General features: G+C 39.5%; 1 protein-coding gene across 3 annotated transcripts in view; it reads right to left on the minus strand.

Annotated features, from left to right (window-relative positions):
- Positions 1–7,755: 7,755 nt before the first annotated feature.
- SECISBP2L (SECIS binding protein 2 like) overlaps positions 7,756–21,636 on the minus strand; it is a 50,244-nt gene continuing 36,363 nt past the window's right edge. For all 3 annotated transcript variants that reach the window (XM_074966377.1, XM_074966378.1, XM_074966379.1), the window contains exons 16-18: positions 21,050–21,204; positions 13,517–13,736; positions 7,756–12,300 (exon numbers count right to left, since the gene is read on the minus strand). In XM_074966377.1, the coding sequence (XP_074822478.1) occupies positions 11,627–12,300; positions 13,517–13,736; positions 21,050–21,204 (1,049 nt within the window). In that variant the 3' untranslated portion in view covers positions 7,756–11,626. The remainder of the gene's footprint in view (positions 12,301–13,516; positions 13,737–21,049; positions 21,205–21,636) is intronic.

The following is a 21,636-nucleotide window of genomic DNA, read 5'->3' on the forward strand; positions in this document are numbered from 1 at the left end:
GCGTGAGACAGCTGTCTCAATGCAGGGGAAAACCTAAACACTTTCGCTTCTTCACTGATATGCATGATTGATAGCACTTTTCAACCTTTTTTCATTTTCAGATCCCTAAAAAATTTTGAATGCAAGTGTGGATGCCTTTGGAAATCCCCAGGGGTCCGCAGACCACAGGTTGAAAAACACTGACTTTTAGGACGAAATAGCACAGAATTCTGGTACAGAATGATAGCAGAAATCTTTATTTACTTTGTAACTAGCAATTTATTAAAATGCACATTTGCCCGTGAGCACTGATGGAGTTTCAGTTCAAAAGAGTCTGGCTCTTATAATGTGTGTCAGCAATTCTTTTTCAAAGCTAGTTATTGAAAGGTTTCACCCACTGCGGTTTTATTTCCATTGCAGCTTACCCTACAGGTATGGCCTCAGGAGAGGGGAAGTTCCCCCCTCCACCTCCCCATACACATAAAATATTCTTTCAATTGTTTGATATTGATTACATGTATTTTTCCATCATTACAATTCAGTAAAAAGCCCGCTGTACTTTATAAGTGTAGGTTAAGTTTCAGATTTCATCGGGCAAGGGACTGATTGCATGGGCTGAAGACACACTGTCAGTCAGCAGTGATTGTAGGTCAAATTTTCAAAGCCTATGTCTCTTTTGAAAATGGCACATGGGCACTTTTGACATTTTTATCCTAAATACACAAGCAAGGACATTCAGAGTTTAGGCCAACACTGCTTTTCTTAAACACTGGCTATCAAATGTCTGCAAGGGGCCAAGGCCATTAAATGTAGACATCATCTTGTAAGAGGATTTATAAGGAAGCAGCACATCTACCTCTGGAGCTCTGCATCTAGTGTGGTTCCCCTCACCATAAACCAATTGAAAATTATATATTCTCTAGAAATATACTTGAAATTGTGAAGTTTGAGAGTGGGCAACAGAGATTGTTAGAAGTGCAGTGGAACTGTTATAGGGGGAGATTGCAAGAACTAGGATTTATTTAGCTTGGAAATGTAGAATGTGACTGAAGCCAGTTGCTAAAGGTGAAATGATTTGCAAAGCTGACGCTGCTGGTGGAGGGTGCACGCATGAGGCTTTGGTGAGCTGAGTTAGGCAAAGCTGGACCGGAAGGAGAGTTTCTACTTCTTCTCCTTGCCTCGCAACTACATTTCCTGCCCACCCCACCAGAGACCAGGTGTTCTCCTTTTCATTTTAGGAAAAAGCTAGACAAATAGCCCAGTCGGACAGAGCTGCAATGTAGGGAAACAGCAGTGAGATGGCGACATTCACCTATGAGCACCAGTTCAATCCAGCCCTAGTCAGCAGCTGTAACCTAAAAGTCTAAGCCAATGGTTATACTAGAGAGCTTGCTGCTGCGCCACTTTAAGGTCTCTTGTGTAGCTGCTCTAAGCTGAGAAGAGAGAGCTCTCCTGTGATTTACTTAATCTAACGAGTGATGGCAGCTATGGCAGCAGAGAAGCACTCCCACCTACATAGCGCTGTCCATCCTGGTGCTGAGGTTGGGGGGTGACACAGGTTCAGGCTGGATGGCTGCAGGAGAGTAATAGAAGGCAGATATATAAGCCCCAGGTTAAGTAGGTCCCTTTTCCCTGGGTAAGGTAACAGGGAAGGTTCCAGAACAATCAGGAACCTTCTGGAGACAATTAAGACAGACAGGCTGATTAGAACACCTGCAGCCAATCAAGAAGCTGCTAGAATCCATTAAGGCAGGCTGATCAGGGCACCTGGGTTTAAAAAGGAGCTCACTTCAGTTTGTGGTGCACGTGTAAGGAGCTGGGAGCAAGAGGCGCTAGGAGCTGAGAGTGAGAACGCATACTGTTGGAGGACTGAGGAGTACAAGTATTATCAGACACCAGGAGGAAGATCCTATGGTGAGGATAAAGAAGGTGTTGGGAGGAGGCCATGGGGAAGTAGCCCAGGGAGCTGTAGCTGTCGCACAGCTGTTCCAGGAGGCACTCTAGACAGCTGCATTCCACAGGGCCCTGGGCTGGAACCCGGGGTAGAGGGCGGGCTCGGGTTCCCCCCAAACCTCCCAACTCCTGGTCAGACACAGGAGTCGTTGACCTGGACTGTGGGTTCAGAAAAACGGCCAAGTTGAGGGCTGCCGTGAAGCTCCAAGGCGAGTAAATCCGCCAAAAAGCGCAAGACCCACCAAGGTAGAGGAGGAACTTTGTCACAGGGTGGTTTATTCCACACACTTGAGCAAATAAGTTATACCAATGTAAGTGGTAGTGTAGATATAGCCTTTGGCTATGCCCATCTCTATACTTAAAAGGCTACAGTGGCTCAGCTGCAGTGCTTCCATGTAGACACTCACGATGGCAATTGGAGGGGTTCTCCTATCACTGCAGTTCATCCACCTCCCCGGGAGGTAGGAGCTAGGTTGGTGGAAGAATTCTTCCATTGACCTAGTGCTGTCTACACCTGGGGTTAGGTTAGCATAGCTCCGTCTCTCAGTGCTGGGGATTTCTCACATCCCTGAGAGTGGTAGCTATGCTGATGTAAGTTTTCAATGTAGACCAGCCCTAAAATCCAAAGGTTGCTCGCCAGAAAGCATGAAATGAGTGAAGTTCACTTCAGTTCAAAGAGGGAAAAAGTGTTCACATTAAACACCACTTTTAATAGGCACTTGGAGAGATAGAAGTCAAGTATTGAAGAGGTGTGGAGAATCAGCTACCCTTTTGCATCCTAACGGTCCCTCCAGGCCCAAGTTGAGGCCCACAGACAAGGCACATTGTGAGGAAAGTTTGCACTGTATATGCCACTTCTGTGGATATGACAGTACTGCTGTCAAATTAACCCCGTTCACAAACACTATAACCACTCTACAAAGGGAGAGAGTTACAAATGTAATAGAGGTAACCAGTTTCTTGGGCCTGCTATTTGAGGCCAACAAGGAGCAACAGAACTAGCCATATACCGGAAGGACATGCAGTCACCCGTAAGTAGAAATTGCAGGTAGGAAATCAACGCACTAAGAATCGCACAGATTTGCAGTGACAGCTGGTGAGAATAACTTCAGCACATCTTGTGAGTAGGACAGCCAGCCAGGGGATGGCCACACAAAATCTAAGCAACGAAGAGCCCAACCGAAGAGATCAAATTAAAACCAATCTATGCTGATTGTCACATGCCAAGTGCTGAATGCAGCACAGGCTTCCTGCACAGCAAATACTACTCCCTGGCTAGTAGGTAAAATTGGAGCCTGTCTGAGCCTATCCCTGTGGTGTACTGTGAGGCCATCCATGCCCTCTTCACTTCTTAAATCTACTACAGAGTTGGTACACTTACAACGCTGTTTGGGACATACAACCCAAGCCAACTGGAGGGCACTTAGGACTGAAGGACAAATAAGGGCACTACAGGTTGGGGTGTTTTTTGCTTTTTTAGAATTAGTTATCAAAGCTCTGTTACTGGCTAAAAAAATAACAATCCTGAAAATAGGAACAAATTCAGCAGGACGACAAAGTACCGTACAGCTTCAGCTAGGCAGCATCAGCTCCACAAGGGAGCAAAGTTCAGCAAGAGCACTACACAACTGGGGCCAATTCAAAAGGAAATGGGAAACAATGATTTCCCAATAACCACCACTTACTCCTGCATTGGCATTTATTTGATATTATACAGGCAAAGTACCACCCCTTGCTTAGATTTGACCATTAAAATATGCATAATCTCTTAATTAAAATACAAGTTTGAGAACACCCAAACACACATACTGAAAAATACCTCAGTGGAAACTAACCTTCCCCAGTGGCCAGGCAGCTGTGCCAGTGATGGCTATCTAGCCAGTGCTGGAGAATTTATTCCCAGTGCAGAGGACTCATCTCAGCACCTCCCCATGTTCCTGAGGATCAGCACATGTGCTATTTTAGCCCTGGGATTGGGGTTGGTTTAAGGCACTGTAGATACTTAGGGGATCAGAAAGATCACTGGAATGGTAGGGAAATTTTAGAGACTGCCGTGTTTTTCCTCTTTTCATTCCCTGTGCTCCTGTAGAACCATTCGCCTCACCCCATCCCTCCACAGTCTTGTTTGGTTCAAGAGAATTCTTTACACCTCCTGCCATCTGGAGCAGCCTTTCCTTTACTCCCAAGCAGCAACTCACCATCTGTTTAAAAAAAACTCATCAGGCAAGATTTTCAAAGGCACAAAGGGAAGCCAGGCTCCCAACGCCCATTGAAAGTCAATGGGAGTTGGAGCATAACTAACCTGTGCCCCTTTGACAAAAAAAAAAAAAAAAAAAAAAATCACCTCATGAGAAAACAATTCCCCCACCCCCACTCCTTTGCTTATACCTTTACATTCATTTTTAAAAATCTGTGTGTTTTAAAGCCTTTTCTTGTAGTTTGGCTGAAAGGTGCCATCCAAAGAGAGAGCTCTTATGTTGAAAATATTTTTTAAAATACACCACAATAGCACAGATTGGGAAGTACCATGCTGTTAAAAGATCAAATGACTAGCACAGCGGAGCTCACTGTTGCTGTGTAACTGTGATAGCAAGAAACAAAGAGCCAAGTACACAGGATGAGAGGAGGAAGCATTACAGAAAAATTAAAACAATCACACCACACACAGCCAATATACTTTTTATACTATAAGGCATGAGAGCCATGCCTGCATGCATGAGGTTATTACCATAGCCTCCAGGAAGTCTCCAAGGGAACCTAAAGACAAAACAGCACTTTTGTAAATATAACTACGGGAAGCGCAGCGTGCTCCATTTCCTCTGTTTGTCCTCGTGTAAGAGCAAGTCTGGTATCAGCGTTCCGTGATTACTAGACTCCTCTTTGCTCATTAAAGTACTATCCTTGGGAACTAACTTCATTACAGATAGCTGGATATTTTAAATAATGTCCAGATGGACACCCACACACATCCGCTTGTCAAAGAGAATGTGTATTAATGACTTCTGCACTGACAGAAGGTATCAAGTAGCTGTCAAAGGAAAAGGTTAAATATAGCACTTAACTGCATAATTCTGTTTTGTCCAAATTGTACAGCCAGGCATTCCAACTTGTAAAGTTCCCTCCTGCATTTCATAGTTAACTTCTCAGCAATCTAAGGAAAGAAACCAGGAGGAAAACCAGTTAGTTACCTGTTCTGTGTCTTTCTTCTGAGGAAGTTGAGCACACACACACACAAAAAAGGAGGTACCAGAGTTATACAAATAGTTTTCTAATTTGCCTATGCAGTGGTTGAAAAAAAATATGAAAGAAAATCCAATAGCTAGCCTCTGTTGCATAACTATAGAGGGATTTGAATCAGTGAGCTCTTCACCACACATCTCTGACATGGCAATTTAAAAATTCTCATGCCAAATTCTCAGCTTTGTCAATACAATAGTGCTGCTTAAGATACTAACTCAGAAGAGTTTGGTAAAACAATTCTGCAAGAGCTAGAACTGGCAGCTGGTCACAGTTTTTAGATGAAACAGAGTACTATCCAAGTGAGAATTGCTTTGCTCTTAATATTGCTAGTGAATTATTTTGGTTCTTTATGAAGTATTTGCAGGTATTCAACCCTAAACCAGCATCAATGCCTACACACCAACCTGTTCCCCACACACACCCAAAACAGTACCTCTCCGGCAAACCACTATCATATTGAAAGCAAAAGCTGCATTACTGCAACATTATAAGGGAGAATTTACACAGAGAAATTCAGAGCTCTTGTTCCCATAGCGCTGCCACTTTGCACACAGTAATACAAAAGAGTCAGATGCACGAGGTGTAATTTAAATACTTTCATATGTAGAAACATACAAAAATGTGGAAGATTTCTTGTTAATATGGGAATAACTTGCTCCCTGACTTCTGAATATAAAGTGTTTCACCTATAAAAGGTGTATTATGTAGTTCTACCCTGCCTAGGTTTAAAGAAAAAGAAAGGCACCAGCATGGATAGTGCATGCATGCTGTCAAGTAATATGTATTTTGATGATTGTAAATGAACATTCATTAAAATAAATTCTAGTTTCTTGGAATGTGAGCCCTTAAGAGCAGTGGCGGGTCAGTGCTTTGAGTTATTCTTTGAAGTACTGGGATACTTGTAGTAGATGTCTCAGAGTGTAAATTCAAACATCTAAACAAACAGGTATTTGGGTTTTTTTAATGGCCATTGCAAATATTTCAGTTTGGTGCTCCAATCTGGAATTGCATTCTCAGAGCAATGCTAAAAGACTAATCGGAAGTCATGTTTTGGTTTTGTTCATATTTCATGCCCAGATTTGATTATTTTCAGAATTTTCTCAAAAATGTTATTCTCACTGAGGACTAAACTGATGGGAAGTTTGGGCTTTAATTTGTAACATTTTGAGTTATCTAAATAATTGTCTTGAACTATGGAAATAGTGTGGTAAGTCATAATGGGCCAAATAGTCTCTGGGGACTTTCCAAAATTAACCTTTGGGTTGAGAACATACATGAGAAATTTCAAAGCATTGTTTCTGCAGAAAGTTACAGAATTTGAAAATTAGGCTTTATAATGGAAGTTCTTTCAAAAGCCATGAAAGAAGTGCAAGAGAAAAACTACAGTATGAACTTGATTTTATACATAGAAAATCATGAATTAAATTAATGTTGTACTTCAAATCTCACAGTACATGGGAGTAGCAACACAAGTTAATGGTGCAGTTCCAATAGCCGAGGTGAAGTGAGCAGTCGTGATGAGTCACTGGAAAGTTAGGAGCTCCCCACATGCAAGCTGCACAAATTTTCGAAAGGACATTTACCACAGTATCTTCAGTAATGCAAGCGTAAAGATCTAGGCAGAGGTTAGATGAATGAGGATAATATAAAATCCCATGTGTTACCACACTATGATACAAAAGATGACAATGTTTGGCGACGTTGACATTATGTGCTGTTTTTTTGTCCCTTTTACTCCTAAGCAGCAAGTGAAATTCATCTTGGAGCTTGCACACCCAGTTTTATTTCAATTCCAAGACAGTGACAATGATTAATTCCATTGCAGGAATTTCTGAACAGTGGTAGATTTTACATACTATATATAAAACCTATATTTTGCCTTCATGCCATAGTGATAATGCCAAGACACGAGCAAATTAATGGGACCTGTTAATGAGTATCAACTTTTGTTTTTAAATGCCTTGCTTTATTTGTCTGGGTCACACTCAATGATTGATTGTATGCATTCAAGGTCAACTTTACTTCATCCTGAAAATGTGTAGTTCAGATTTAGGATTTGTCTTCAACAAGATGCTTCTGATGCTTTTTTCAAATTTGTAAGTTCCAAGAGTTCTACTAAAATTACACTTATACAGAGAACTTCTGCAAAGGACTGAAGAGTTTTTACTTAAGTTTTTTTTTCAAATTTGTAAAGTGACCAAAATATATGTCTCCTATGATGCAAAACCTTTAAATGGGTTGTTTTACCTGGAAACATTTCAGTGAAGGAAACCAAAGAGAATCAACCAAGTGACTGTCCCAGTAATGAACTCTGCACTTGGGAACAATGTCTAGCTAGTATATTGTTTACTTCCAAGGAGGCAAACTGTAGAGATACCATGCATACTACCACCTGGTGGACAAGCTACAGAAAAAATACTGGTACCTGCCAGGAAAAGCAGCAACAAATCTTCATAGTTAATCAGAAGTACTAGGCAGCATATGGTGCTGGGGAAGTTTTGGAACAGACATGAAATAAGGACATTGCAACTGGTAAATGAATATATCACTGTAGTAAGAGAGATATTTCTACAATCACTTTTATTAGTTATGGAAGAATCCCCACTGGTATTTACATAGTGCAAAAAAAGCTATTACTCCAAAAAAGTATGGTAGATAGAACAATTATCCTTCATACAGGAAAAAGGAAAACAGAACCCTTCATCTTTTATTTTATAATAATTTTCTACTGTTTAACCTAAGTGTTGCTACAAATGTTAAGACATTAAAGATTAACAGTTTATCTTATTAGAATCTATTAAAAATATATGAACCATTGATGAACATTTAGAAGGTGGGCTGTGCCAACTGTGTTGCTAATTTCAGTGTTATCACTCAGTATAAATTTCACGTTAGACATTCTTACATTTCATTGCGTGTGGAAGGGACGGCTAAAAAACCCCACATAGGCTGCATCTATGGCTTCCTTCTGCTGGTTTTTGTTTTTGTAAACAAATCTTCACACTGAATTTTAATGATTAAAATATGATCAACATTAAAATCAACTGGATATTTTGATTAGTTGGCACAACTTCACATAGAATACTTAATGACAGTTTTAGCAAACAGCAGCTTTTCAAACAATAAAACTTTTTTGCATTCATATTTAAAGTAATGTTATTAAAATTTAAACTTCATGTTAAAGAACTGGACTGAATCATGTAAAAATCCTCACCCACATAAGCATTAGACATCGCCCACCTTTATGTTAAGAAATCATACAAGTGCATTATTGAAGAACATTTTCTGTTTTTTAATTTTAAAAATACGGGACAAATCCTGCAGTCATTGTTTGGTTCCAATCCTGCAAACACTTTCACAGGTGTTTAAATTAAGCATACCAATCGGTGCACTGATATCAGTGGAACTACTCATGTTCCCAAAGTCAAGTATGTAAGTAAGTATTTGCAGGACCAGGGCCTTCCTCCTTATTCAGACAAAAAAAATAATTATTATTTGGTCTGATGAAGGACTACGTTCTCCAGATTTTTTTCCCCTAAATTTATTTTTACACAAATCCTAGAAGTGTTATATAAAATAATTTCTATGCATAGTCATCTCTATCAATTCATTGTAAAGATGCCCTACCACACATTATTTTTCATGTTTTGCCAGATGCATGAAATCTATATAATCCAATAGTCTTTGAAAGAAAAAAAATGGATATTTGTTTTCTGAATAATCTTCACAAAAACACATATCTATATTCATATAACTCCAGAAACATCTGTTTTTTGGAGTATAACAACCTGTATATTAAATTGTATACTTTTTATAGTGAAATAGAAATCCAGCTATCTTAAAAAATTAATCATGGCACTACAAAATAACCTATCGGAAAGGTTATGCTTTTTTATTTCTGTTGCCGATAGAAACAAGATTACCACAAGATCAAGATTATACCTCTTAAGTGCTGCACATTGCAAGGAACTTCCCTAATTTTAGATGCAAATGGACCTCTTCCCAGACGCACAGTCATTCCATTCGCAATTATATCTCATTCTCATCTTATCAAAAGGAAACGTTCTAAATGGATGGTTTCCTTTAGTCCATTTTGGTTTGCCTCTCTAGAGGTGATCATTCACATTTCCAAAGATTCTCCTTGTTTGCTGACAAAGAGGTACTAGATGAGCTGTATCATCTTTAATGAACTCATAATATACTTATGAAATCTGTAGCAAAATTACAATTCAACAGTGGGTTGAAGATTATAACTAAATTTCCTGTTTGATATAAATGTCAAATATTAAAATGACTGTCCAAGGTCAGAAAAGACACAAAAGAAACCTTTGTAATGCTACTACCTCAAGATCAAGAGTTATTTGACTCACTGGCATGGAATAAGGAAAAGGAAATGTACAGATTATAGTTTGTAATTCCACTTTCCATTTTTGGAAAATCTAGGTCAAATTCTACCCTTCGTGTGCACATGATCTTAGTTGTTGACGGAAGCTGTGCTTACACATCCAAGGGCAAACACTGATCCTCTGTCAGCAGTTCAAACCCCTATCATTTCCTAAATGAATAAACCTTTCAGAATGTACGCACAATAAAATCTGCAGTACAGACAACTGGGGTTAATATTTAGGAGGCATCATTCTTTACTCTTTGTATTCCTATCAACTGTCTGTTGCTAATACCTAGGAAGATTATATAATGGAACTAAGAACATGACAGGACAGCCAGCTGCTTTCTTCAACAATGTCCTGCATAGCATTTGCTATGTCTACAGATACCAAAGTGTTATTTACATAATACTCAAACTCTTTGTTTCCACAATGCTTATTACCAGTTGAAAGACAGGACTAGATATGTCCTAAATCTGGAGTCTGATTTTCCCAGTGCAACATGAAATATCAGTATTACAAATACTAAAAAAGTGCTGGTCCCAAGTTGTTAAGTAAACTAAGTGTGCAACTAAAATGTCCATTTATTTTGTGTTACTGAAAGTTACCTTTTAAATGGGAGTGGTCTAGAATAATGATGTAGAATTAAAACAAATCTATGTTTGTCACGAAAAATTGTTATTCACGAAAATGGTTCTTTGGCTACTCTTATAGTCAAGTCCTCGGTGCTGATGGCTTCAGTACATTTATTGCCAGTACTGGACAAAATTTAGAAAATTCAGACTCTTGGTGTGCAAGGATTAGACATATACTCCATCCCCAATCTGAAATAATTTCATCTCCAGATAATGGATTTAATTTCAATACTAGGAACAAACGTAGATAATTCTATGGCAGCTTATTCATTTCTGGCTTTTTTTTTTGAACCACTGACACCTCTCAGAACTCCAAGGCACTTTCCTGCCTTCCCAGAACAACTACTTTACTACTCTAGAAGTCAACTACTAGGCTGCTACAACTGAGGAACAAGAGTTCACATTCTCAATGAGAATTAATCCTGAAATTGATCCTGAACTCAATTTAAAAGTGGCCAGAATCAAAGCATGCAAGAGAACACAACAATACACTTAGCTATTATATCAGTCACACTTACTGTTAAATACTCAGATCACTTTTGCCTGTTTTATTTAATGTAAATAAAATTATGCATATCAGCATTCCTGAGGTAAGTGAAAAAATAAGGAAGCAGTCAATTACGAAGAACAACATGGATGGTGGTCATGGTTCCCTTACTGTGACTCTGCAAATAGTGATTTTTTTTTTTTTTTTAAGTATTTCATTGGAAAAAAGCAAACATACATTAACTACAATTATTTTGCTATTGTAGTTTTGGGTTAAAGTTATTCTAGCATATTGTAACTCTCATTACAGTCAGCAGCTTTTGCAATATACCCTCACCAACCCAACTAAAAAGCTGCATCTGTCCTAGCATAAGAATCATGCACACATTTCTCAATCTCCTCTTCCTTTTGACTGCAAGAAAAATGTTTTTGGATTTTTCGGACTTCTCTCTACAGAGAAGCCAATTTTTTTTTTTTTTTTTTATTATTTCCTGGTATAATTAGAAAATTATGGCCAATCAGGTTAAAATGATTGGGGTAACAGCAATGCAAAATGTTGGTAACTGTTGCAAGTCTTAAAACGTAGATCAGCTCATGTGTTGAAAAAAAGATAAACAGTCAAATTTAAGAAGACTTTTGCTTACAATTGGTCATTTATAAATAGTTTCTCCGTTTACAAAAGCAGCTCAAGTGAAGATCTATTATTAATTGAAATTTTTACATAGATGGTTTCAATTCTGGGAAATACACAGATACTGATTAAAAGCTAAACTATAGGTTTTAATGAAACAATTAACAATAGACAGCTACAAATATTTGTTGTGAATTAAATACATACATTAAATGTTAAACAGTGCAAAATGTTGAGATGAAGCACACAAAGTAATGGCTGCAACCCTTACAACAGTTAATTATAATTTTAAAGAGTTCCTGAGTTTGTACTTATTTTTACAACATGTAATTGGAATCTGTGTGTTCTTTATTCAGAGAATTGCTGATCGTGGGTTTATGTTGGGCATTATTTGCATGCTTGTCAGTTGTCCATTCCTCACTATCAATTACTGGATCTACCTGCTCAGGAGTTTCTCTCTCTTCCTCTTCACTTTGTTCTGCATTGTCTCCCTCTGCACCACTAAGGGTCTTCCCAAGTTGAAGGGTTTCCATAGTTCTTTGGGTCTCTGAGACCCAAGATTCAATTCTGCTGTTAAGTTGAACCTCTACTGATATAGGTTCATGGGTGTAATCCTCATCATCTTCGTCGTCATCCTCCTCCTCTTCTTCAAGCATTCCTGGTACAAGAGTACTGGTGGTACTGGTCATAGAGGAATTTAAAAGATCACGACAGCTGCCATCCAAAGATCCTGTCTCTGTACTCTGCTGTGAGGCCCACTCCAGATTGTCATCTGGCTTCACCTCCTCTTTGTCACTTGGCAAGGATTTTCCATGACTTGCAGTTGAGGTAGTTCCAGTTGTAGCTGTAAGCGGCTGTTTATTAACAGTGGCTTTTTCAATCTGAACACTACTAGATTTTTCTGGTGCAGTGGTCTTAAATGAGGACACTCTCTCATTTTCAGAGGTTTCTAACCCATCAGATGTTTCCACCATGTTTCTCCAGTTTGTTTCTGCAAATCAAGACACCACAAGCTCATCAGAAAACTGACAGCTTCGAGAGTTAAAACATTTACACAATTAAAACAAAATCCTAAGATCCTGTTCAAGTAAAAAGCATAAAAGGGAGACATGTGCATGTAACACTATACTTGTCCAAACATGATCACAGTGAACAACAGTTTGAAAAAAATCAAGAGCAGAAAAAGCTGTGAAGTAAAGTGTTTCATGCTTAAAGAGATTCTCAAACACATTTTGTTCTGAAATCAAAAAGGTGTTGATGCGCTTGCCTCAGCACTACACTCAGGCGGAAATGGCACGGCAGAGGGTGTGCGGGGAGACCATGCAGCGCGGCTTTACTGTCAGTGCCAGAATCCCATGGTAATTTGCCAAAATAGTATTAATCATCATCCTGCTTATGTTTGTTAATAACTGTTGAATTCTGAACAAGAAGTTAAAAAAAGCAACCTCAAAGGTAGATCATAAAATTAAAAAAAACCCACACTCTCCAAGTAATCAAGGCATTATTTTGAGTAAAGGGGGTGCTCAGGAAAAAAAAAAAATCAGCAATTCTATTAACAACTTGGCCTAGGTTAGACAAGTATTTCATTCTTAACTAGTACTATCCCAGCTGTTAAACTGTGTGTGCTTAAGACCTGATGCATAAATCAATCAATCTTGTAGGTTGCTCAGACCATGACAACTCTTCAAAACCCTTCACTGGCTTCCCTTCAACTTCAACATCAACATCAAATTTAAGCTAACTGCTCCAGTCTTCAAAGACCTAAATAATTTAGCTCCCGTCTACCTCTCATCTCTTCACTTCCCCCGTCATCTCCCTTCATTCTGCCCTATACACACACAACTCCCTGTTCAGACCTCACCGCTGGCCTTCATATACCAGCTCAATACCATGGAGAATCCTTCTGCAACTGAAGTGATCCTCCTGTGGTTGGCTTTAGGGTTGCTTTGCATCAACAAAGTATTTGGAACACATCTGAGAATTAAGGCAAATGCCATTATTTTTATGTGGTCAGTTCTAGAAGAACTTCCCCAGAAGACTACTGTCTCACCCCAAGAGCCTAACCAATTTTGGATCACCTTCTCTGAAGTGTAGAATATATTCTAGACTGGGAAGTACTGGGAGAATTTTTTTCTACCTATAGTTTAATATTTATAGCTATTTCCACTTTATGTTATGTAATATAAATATACATTTTTAATACTTACCATATTCTCTCTCATTCACTTCAGATATGGGCTCTGAAATAACACTACAGAATGAAATAGCGCTTGCCGCAGAGGGATTACGAGAATGACCCATGTGATGGGGTGCCTTCTTAACATTCTTTAAGGCCTCTTCTGCCTGTTCCTGCTCCATTGATGCAACCATATCTCTGTAAGCCTTTCTGGCCTCCTCAGTCAGCGAGACCAACTTATTAAAAAGGCTCTAAATAGGAAGACATTTTCATATTTGTTAGTTTCTTCATGAACATTTTCACTTGACACATTTTCCCTTTTAACAACAGGTCCTGTGCATGCAACCCTAAAGCCTGTCTAGTCAAAAAGAGTGTGCCCTTTATTTTGGGCAATCAGTCATGCTCTACGTTTCATTTTAAGGATGCCTCTGCATTTACACAGCTCAAGTTTTTGCTGGGGGTATTTCTGATGAAGCATGGGTAGGAGGGAAAGAACACAGCCATCCTGCATTGTTTGCAGACTCACAGGAAGCGTTCACTCAGCCTAAAATCCCAAATGATAAAACTCAGTCTTGCAGAATTTTCCTTTTAAAAAACAAAACAAAACCCTACTAGTTACTAATTTTGGTCATCTTAAGCCTCTTTGGTCTCACTGCTAGTCTTTGCTTCCCAATGGCACAGATCTAATCAGGTTTTATTTTGTGCAATGATTAATAGGTTTGAGCCTATTATATTATGGCACATTTAGATATGGATTATCTCCCATATAAAGCCTATTACCTTTTTCAGTGGGATGTCACAACATCTTACAACCCAGGCTTAGCAAAAAATGGAATCACATGTTCAAGGAAACCTCTGATTAGAATAACAGTCTTACTTTTGCACCAAAGAAACCACCATAAACATTTGGAGCCAGTAAAATGAATATTTAATGAAGTTTTCCATTACTGACCCACACTGGATATTGAATCTCTTTCCAAATATACGTTAGAACAAAAGATGAATGACAATTTAAGTATTTAATGGACACTTCCTTCCTTAGCAGGTAAAGGATGCAACATGATCTAAAATTCAATACTGTCTGTGGCTAGCTGTTTTAGCACACTCATTACTGGTAATTTTGTTTCCACCCCATCAATATTTGTTTTATTAAAAACTTTACATCTTGAGAAAAATATTGTTAACAGCTTAATTGTTAAGTGGTTTAAGTTACAGTACATGCTACAATACCTGAAACAAGTTCAGTTAGGCAGAAATAATTACATTCTCAATTTCAAAGAGTAACAATGTACAATTAAACAAACATGCTCAACACAAATTGGTCGTGTTACACATAACATTAACAGGTACGTGTAATGTCAACAACAAACTAAGAAATACTTTAGTCAAAATCAGAAGACAGACAGGTTAACACCAATAAGTGCCACCATTTCTATTACTGTGAGGACAAAGTGCTGTCACCTCAGCATCTTCAACTCCTTGATGCCAGCATTCATGGTGCAATTGATGAGGTGTCTGTCAAAAATTCCAGGCCTCAGGCATCAAGAGCTATCAGTAATCCTATAGTTTTAATCGGGGATATGAAAAGCCTGTTCCATTTCCCCATGCCACACCCTCCATTCTACCCAAAGAATACACAGCCAGTAGGATTATGGGGGTAAGGAAGGAAAGTAGTCTAGAAATCTGTCACTGGCAGGGGTGCAGAAATGATTTTTATAGTAGGGGTGCGGAGAGCCATTGAACCAAACTGTAAACCCTGTACATGATGGAAACCACTTCAAGCAGCAGCACCCCCAGTTCCAGCACCAGGACCTGTTAGAGGAGACTGGCTTCCTAGAAAGTTCTGGCAGATGGCAGGAAGGAGGAGGAGGGTATCTGATTACATATAGCTCTACAAGGAGTAGGAACAACTCTTCTTATTTTTCAGTCTACCAGGTGCTAAATTTAGTAGGTGTCTGTTTCTCATTCCAACTGTTGTAAATGTGAAAGCTGCTGATCATTACTGTAAATAGGTGATTTGGTAATCACTAAAACCTAATGACCCAAAAATGGATGCTAGGGTTCATACAGGGAAGATTGTGTTCCTACATCTGAAAAGAGAACGTTCGAATACTGTGCCCAAATTGCTGAAGATGCCATCCAAGAATGTATATAGGCTTTTCTGTTTGCTCAGAAAATGAAAATAAAATGAAATGATGGGAAAGCTTCAGGATGACTGCCTTTGAAGTACATGGGTGTTCAGTGCACTATGTAAGCCTTATTTAGAAAGTAGCAACACCTAATATAGTCCTAACACGCTTTGTGGAAGTTTAAAATTCTTCTGTAACCATCCGCCACCTTATGGGTTGGTTGACTGAAAAAGGATACATATACCCAGACTTTCCAACACCACTTACTGGAACTCATAGGAAGACTCTCTCTCTACATTTGCATCCAACTACTTTAAGTATGGTGAAACTTACACTAAGAATGAGGGTGAGGAGGACTTTTGATCAGATAGTAGCCAATGGTCTATATAACAAGGGACTACCAGAGAGGTACATTAAAGGTTACAAAAGGAAAGGAAATGTCAGAATGATATGGTCAGACTGCAAGATGAAAAACTCTGTCACAGACTCAGACATCTGACCTAATTTATTTAATATATAGACCCAGAAACCCAGGACAAAACTAAAAAGTTATTCAAAGGAGGTGAGACATTTCCATTACCAAGTCTCCTTGTTCTGAGCTCAACCCATGACCCTGATAGATAACATAACCAATTCAAGCTAACAACCAATTCAGGCTAACAAAAATTATGCTAATTCAACTTCTAGATGGAGCTGCTATAAGGTGGGGCAAAACTGGTGGGATAACCGTTCCCAGAGAGTAGTTATCATTGATTCACAGGTTTCAGAGTAGCAGCTGTGTTTGTCTGTATTTGCAAAAAGAAAAGGAGTACTTGTGGCACCTTAGAGACTAACCCCCCCCACACACACACACTCTCCTGCTTAATAGCTCACCTTAAGTGATCACTCTCGTTACAGTGTGTGTGGTAACACCCATTGTTTCATGTTCTCTATGTATATAAATCTCCCCGCTGTATTTTCCACTGAATGCATCTGATTTGAAGTGAGCTGTAGCTCATGAAAGCTTATGCTCAAATAAGTTTGTTAGCCTCTAAGGTGCCACAAGTACTCCTTTTCATTGATTCACAGTCATGCTGGAAGGGCATTACAAATGGGATCCCGCAGGGATCAGTTCTGGGTCCCGTTCTATTCAATATCTTCATCAGTGATTTAGATAATGGTATAGAGAGTACACTTATAAAGTTTGTGGACAATTACCAAGCTGGGAGGGGTTGCAAGTGATTTGGAAGATAGGATTAAAATTCAAAATGGGATGTATTAGCACGAGAAGTAATTCTTCCACTCTATTCCACTGCACTGATTAGGCCTCAACTGGAGTATTGTGTCTAGTTCTGGGCGCCACATTTCAGGACAAATTGGAGGAAGTCCAGAGAAGAGCAACAAAATGATTAAAGGTCTAGAAAACATGACCTATGAGGGAAGATTCAAAGAACTGGATTTGTTTAGTCTGGAGAAGAGAAGACAGAGGGGATATGGTAATAGTTTTCAAGTACATAAAAGGTTGTTACAAGGAGGAGGGAGAAGGATGGTTTTTCTTAACCTCTGAGGATAGCACAAGAAGCAATGGGCTTATATTGCAGCAAGGGAGGTTTAGGTTGGACATTAGGAAAAACTTCCTAACTGTCAGGGTGGTTAAGCACTGGAATAAATTGCCTAGGGAGGTTGTGAAATCTCCATCATTGGAAATTTTTAAAAGCAGGTTAGACAAACACCTGTCAGGGATGATCTAGATAATACTTAGTCCTGCCATGAGCACAGGAAACTGGACTAGATGACCTCTTGAGGTCCCTTCCAGTCTTATGATTCTATAATTAATCCTGAGTTTTTCCCCCCCATCATCATCTAGCTTTAAAATGGAACAATCACATTTATACCCCAGGTTTCAGAGTAACAGCCGTGTTAGTCTGTATTCGCAAAAAGAAAAGGAGTACTTGTGGCACCTTAGAGACTAACCAATTTATTTGAGCATAAGCTTTCGTGAGCTACAGCATCTGATGAAGTGAGCTGTAGCTCACGAAAGCTTATGCTCAAAAAAATTGGTTAGTCTCTAAGGTGCCACAAGTACTCCTTTTCTATTTATACCCCAAATCTCTTTGTTTGTCAGTTTGTTGCATCCACCAAGTAAGTAAAGTCACAGATGTTAGAACAGATATTCAGACTTGTCAATTTTTAGAAAACTCTCACATGCCACTCCAGGCAACTTAGTTATCAACTGAGTGTGTTTTTGGCACACTCAAACTGCTTTGGTTGAAACTTCATAGGCATGAAGCTGGACAAAAAAAAAATCTGTGGGTTGTGGAAATTGTATCATATCTGAGAGCAGACAAAAGAAAGAAAGAAAGAATGGTAGGCCTAATTAGTTCGAATGGAGGATTTGATTATATTTCCCTTAGAACTGCAAGCTTTTCATTTTGGACAATGAGTGCCCTTTTTAGTTTTTAAAGAATAAATGTGTTTACAACATGAGATACAGTTTTTGTTCTGTTTCATTTTCAAAAAATGGCTTTTTTCCCCTCACTGTTTTTCCCAACAGATGGAGGAAAAGCTTATCATCCTAGTTTTAGTGCAGGCAGTAGATGAGCTGTACCTACAGGGTTGGAGTGGTTATATCACAGGCAGAAATGATCCATACCTGCCGATAATGCAGGGGCATAAATAAGGGCAGAGCGAGGGCAGCAGCTTCAGCAGATGTTACTCAGCATGCTTGCTCCATGTGAGCATGCTCAGTACAAGCCAAGCAGTTAAATCGGGGAGGGGGGGGAGGGTACGGGGGAAAACGGATGGACATATGACCCCGCATGCCATCTCAGCCACACCGCATCGCCTCTGATCACAGGCCAGGATGATATGATACATGCACAGGTCACATCTAATATGATGGCAACCCAGAACCCTCCCAAGGTGTGCAGACCCAATGAAGCAGAAGCATACAGCTTTGATGAAAATATGAGGATTTTAGGTAGCTGGTAGATGCCCTTGGTACCAGTGCTCCTTTGAGGCCTCCCAAGACCTCCTTCAAAGACCTCCCAATCTTTTTAACAGGCCAACTGTTGCCTTACTTCAAGATGCTGGCATGCCTTACAGTCCTAGACATTCCAGGTCATTTCAGCTGGCACTTCAAAAGATGTCTGCCAGCATGTTCCAAAAATAGAGAGGAAGAAGAGGATTTAGATGTGACAAATCTGACATCACAGAATTGACAGAGCAGCATGTCAAATTTAAAGAGATAAGCAACTTTACAATAAATAGGCCAAGATAAAATTGACATCCAATGCCAGTCAGCACTCTGTACATACAATAAAACCTCGCAATAACGTGCCCCGTGATAACGTGAGTTCGGATATAACGCAATCATAAGTTGGCTCCCCTTTAAGGCCGTAATACTGTTCATGTTTTGCCAGCATACTTTTTTTTACGATATTTATAAATAAACTGCATTCTTCCGTTATGGATATGCCAGTTCACAAACGCAAGTCATTTTCTGCCCAAGAGAAATTGTACGCCCTGGATCAACTAAAGAAGGGCAAACAACAAACACAGCTTGCTAGAGACATAGGAATTCACGAGTCCACTCTGTGAGGGTGGAAAGAAGAAGAAGAAAAGCTCCGTAGCCTACCCTGCATGCTTGAAGAGGAAACTGGTTTACACCGTAAAAAGGTCAAGTTTGCTAAGGACAAAAGCCTAGATTCAGCCTTGTACCAATGGTTTGTCCAGGTTCACTCAGAAGGAGTTCCCATTTCTGGCCCTATTCTGAAAGCTTAAGCAGAGAAATTTGATTGCCTTATCAATGCAAATGAATCCAAATGTAAGGCAAGTAACGGCTGGCTAGACAGATTCAAGAAAAGGCACACTATAACCCAAGTTCTTGTGTTTGGGGAAATCCTCTCAGCTGATAAAGAGGCTGCCGATTCCTACCCAATTGAGCTTAAAAAGTTGCCGGAGGAAGGTTGCTACACAGCCAATCAAGTTTACAACTGCAACGAGACTGGTTTATGCTTTAAAATGTTATCCGATCGCACCCAGGACTGATAGTCACAAACGAGAAGGCTTTAAGCAGAAGAAGGACTGAGTCACTCTTGTTTTGCGTCAACAAGTCTGGCAGCCACAAAGTCAGACCTCTGATGATCAGAAAAGCGAGGTCTCCCAGATATTTTCATCATGTTAATCTTCCCTTTGAATACACCAACAGCAAGAATGCATGGATGAAAAGCTCCATATTTTAAGACTGGTTCCATAAAACTTTCATGCCAGCTGTTCGGGCTCCTTTGCAAAAACTCAAGCAGGAGCAAAAAGCTCTCTTCCTGCTGGATAATTGCCCTGCCCACCCCCCAGCAGAAAATCTTGTCAGTGATGACAGCAAGATTAAAGGCTCTTATCTCCCAAAGAAAACTACATCAGAAATCCAGCCACTAGACCAAGGCATCATATCGGTATTTAAGCAAAACTATCGTTGCAAAATGATCAAGCAGATGGTAGCGGATAACAACTTCTCCGTCGACACATCACTGGCATCACTCAACTTGAAAGAAGTCTGTCACCTTGGTGGGAAAGCCTGGGATGCTCTCTCTGCACATTGCATTGAACGATACTGGATAAAAGGGTCTTGGTCATCTACACACGATGATGGTAACAACGACAAGCCTGAATTTACAAGATTCACTGAAGACGACTTACATTTAGCCGAAGAAGCACTCAGGGAATATGAGCACAGTCATCATGAGATCCTCAACTGGTTTTAAGCAGATGACATCTGCCCCCTATATGAACACATCTCAGATGACGAAATTGTTGCAAATGTCAGCGGGAAGAATGAAGCTGCACCACCAGAGCCCAAAACCAGTGGCGCTAATGACAAAGATGGCACCTCAACTCTCCCATCAAAAGTGTCCGAGCCAGTAAAGCACCTAGAAGCCAGTTTGAGGTGGCTGGAAACTCAAGACATGGACAGCGTCAAAATCCTCCAACTCAGAAGCATTCTTGACTTTGCTAGAATGCAACAGTCTGCGGCAAATAAGCAGACCACACTAGATAGCTTTTTTAAGAAGTGATGACATTTAAAATTATGGAGTCATACAACCAGATTGACTTTGCACTGTGCGCAATGATTAGTGTAGTCGATTTCACATGTTTCTTTCATGTACAGGTAATTAAATTACTACTTTTATGTTTAAAACATGCTGTGACAACCGTTGTGACTGGCTTGAAATGGTAAATTTTTGTAACCCCGCTATAAAGTGACCCCGCATTTATCGCGATCGAAATTTTTGGACCCCAATTATCACGTTATAGCGGGGTTTCACTGTATGTATGTATACATGCATGCTAGCTTGTGAGCCCAAGGGCAGTGAACAAAGTTTGTAAACATGTATTACATGAGAAAAAAATTGAAACGGCATTAACTATTTCAGCTATCTATTCAGAAATGAATTGCTTACCTCAGCACCTGAATAGTTGAAGATTCCCACCACACTAACAGGAACTAGTTTGTTCACACAACGACCAAGAGCTTTACGTCCAAGTGCAAAGACAAAAGGAATCTCTTGCTCTCGTGCCATGGCTATTACATTATACAGAGCTTCATCCAATCCACCTTAGGATAAAAAAATAACACTAAGCTAAAGCTTAGAACAGTTATCTTTACTAGTGCACTTTAGTCCAATCCAGTATTCCACAGTTTGTGTCAGTGGCTATCAGCTAAAACTTTAGTACACATAGTTAGCCACCAGATATTTAGATTAAGCCATGTACTGCCTGAAAACAGTAAGGCTTTGAATGCAGTGTACATGCAGTAAGTTAGACTTGATTGTACTTGAATAAAACAAGCAGTTATTTACTGAATATGATCAGTTAATCTGTACACTTAACAATGCTCTGAACCCTCTAATGGTGCTGTATTATACACCAGGAGTACTAAAGCAGAAACTTTATGAAACTGGATTCTTTGTATCTTAATAGATCTTTTCCTTCTCTTACATATCTCAGGAAGTTATCATTTGCATTCCCGTAGTGTCTGAAATATACT

This window comes from Natator depressus, chromosome 10, assembly GCF_965152275.1.
Source record: "Natator depressus isolate rNatDep1 chromosome 10, rNatDep2.hap1, whole genome shotgun sequence".
In the NCBI taxonomy this organism is placed as follows: domain Eukaryota; kingdom Metazoa; phylum Chordata; order Testudines; family Cheloniidae; genus Natator; species Natator depressus.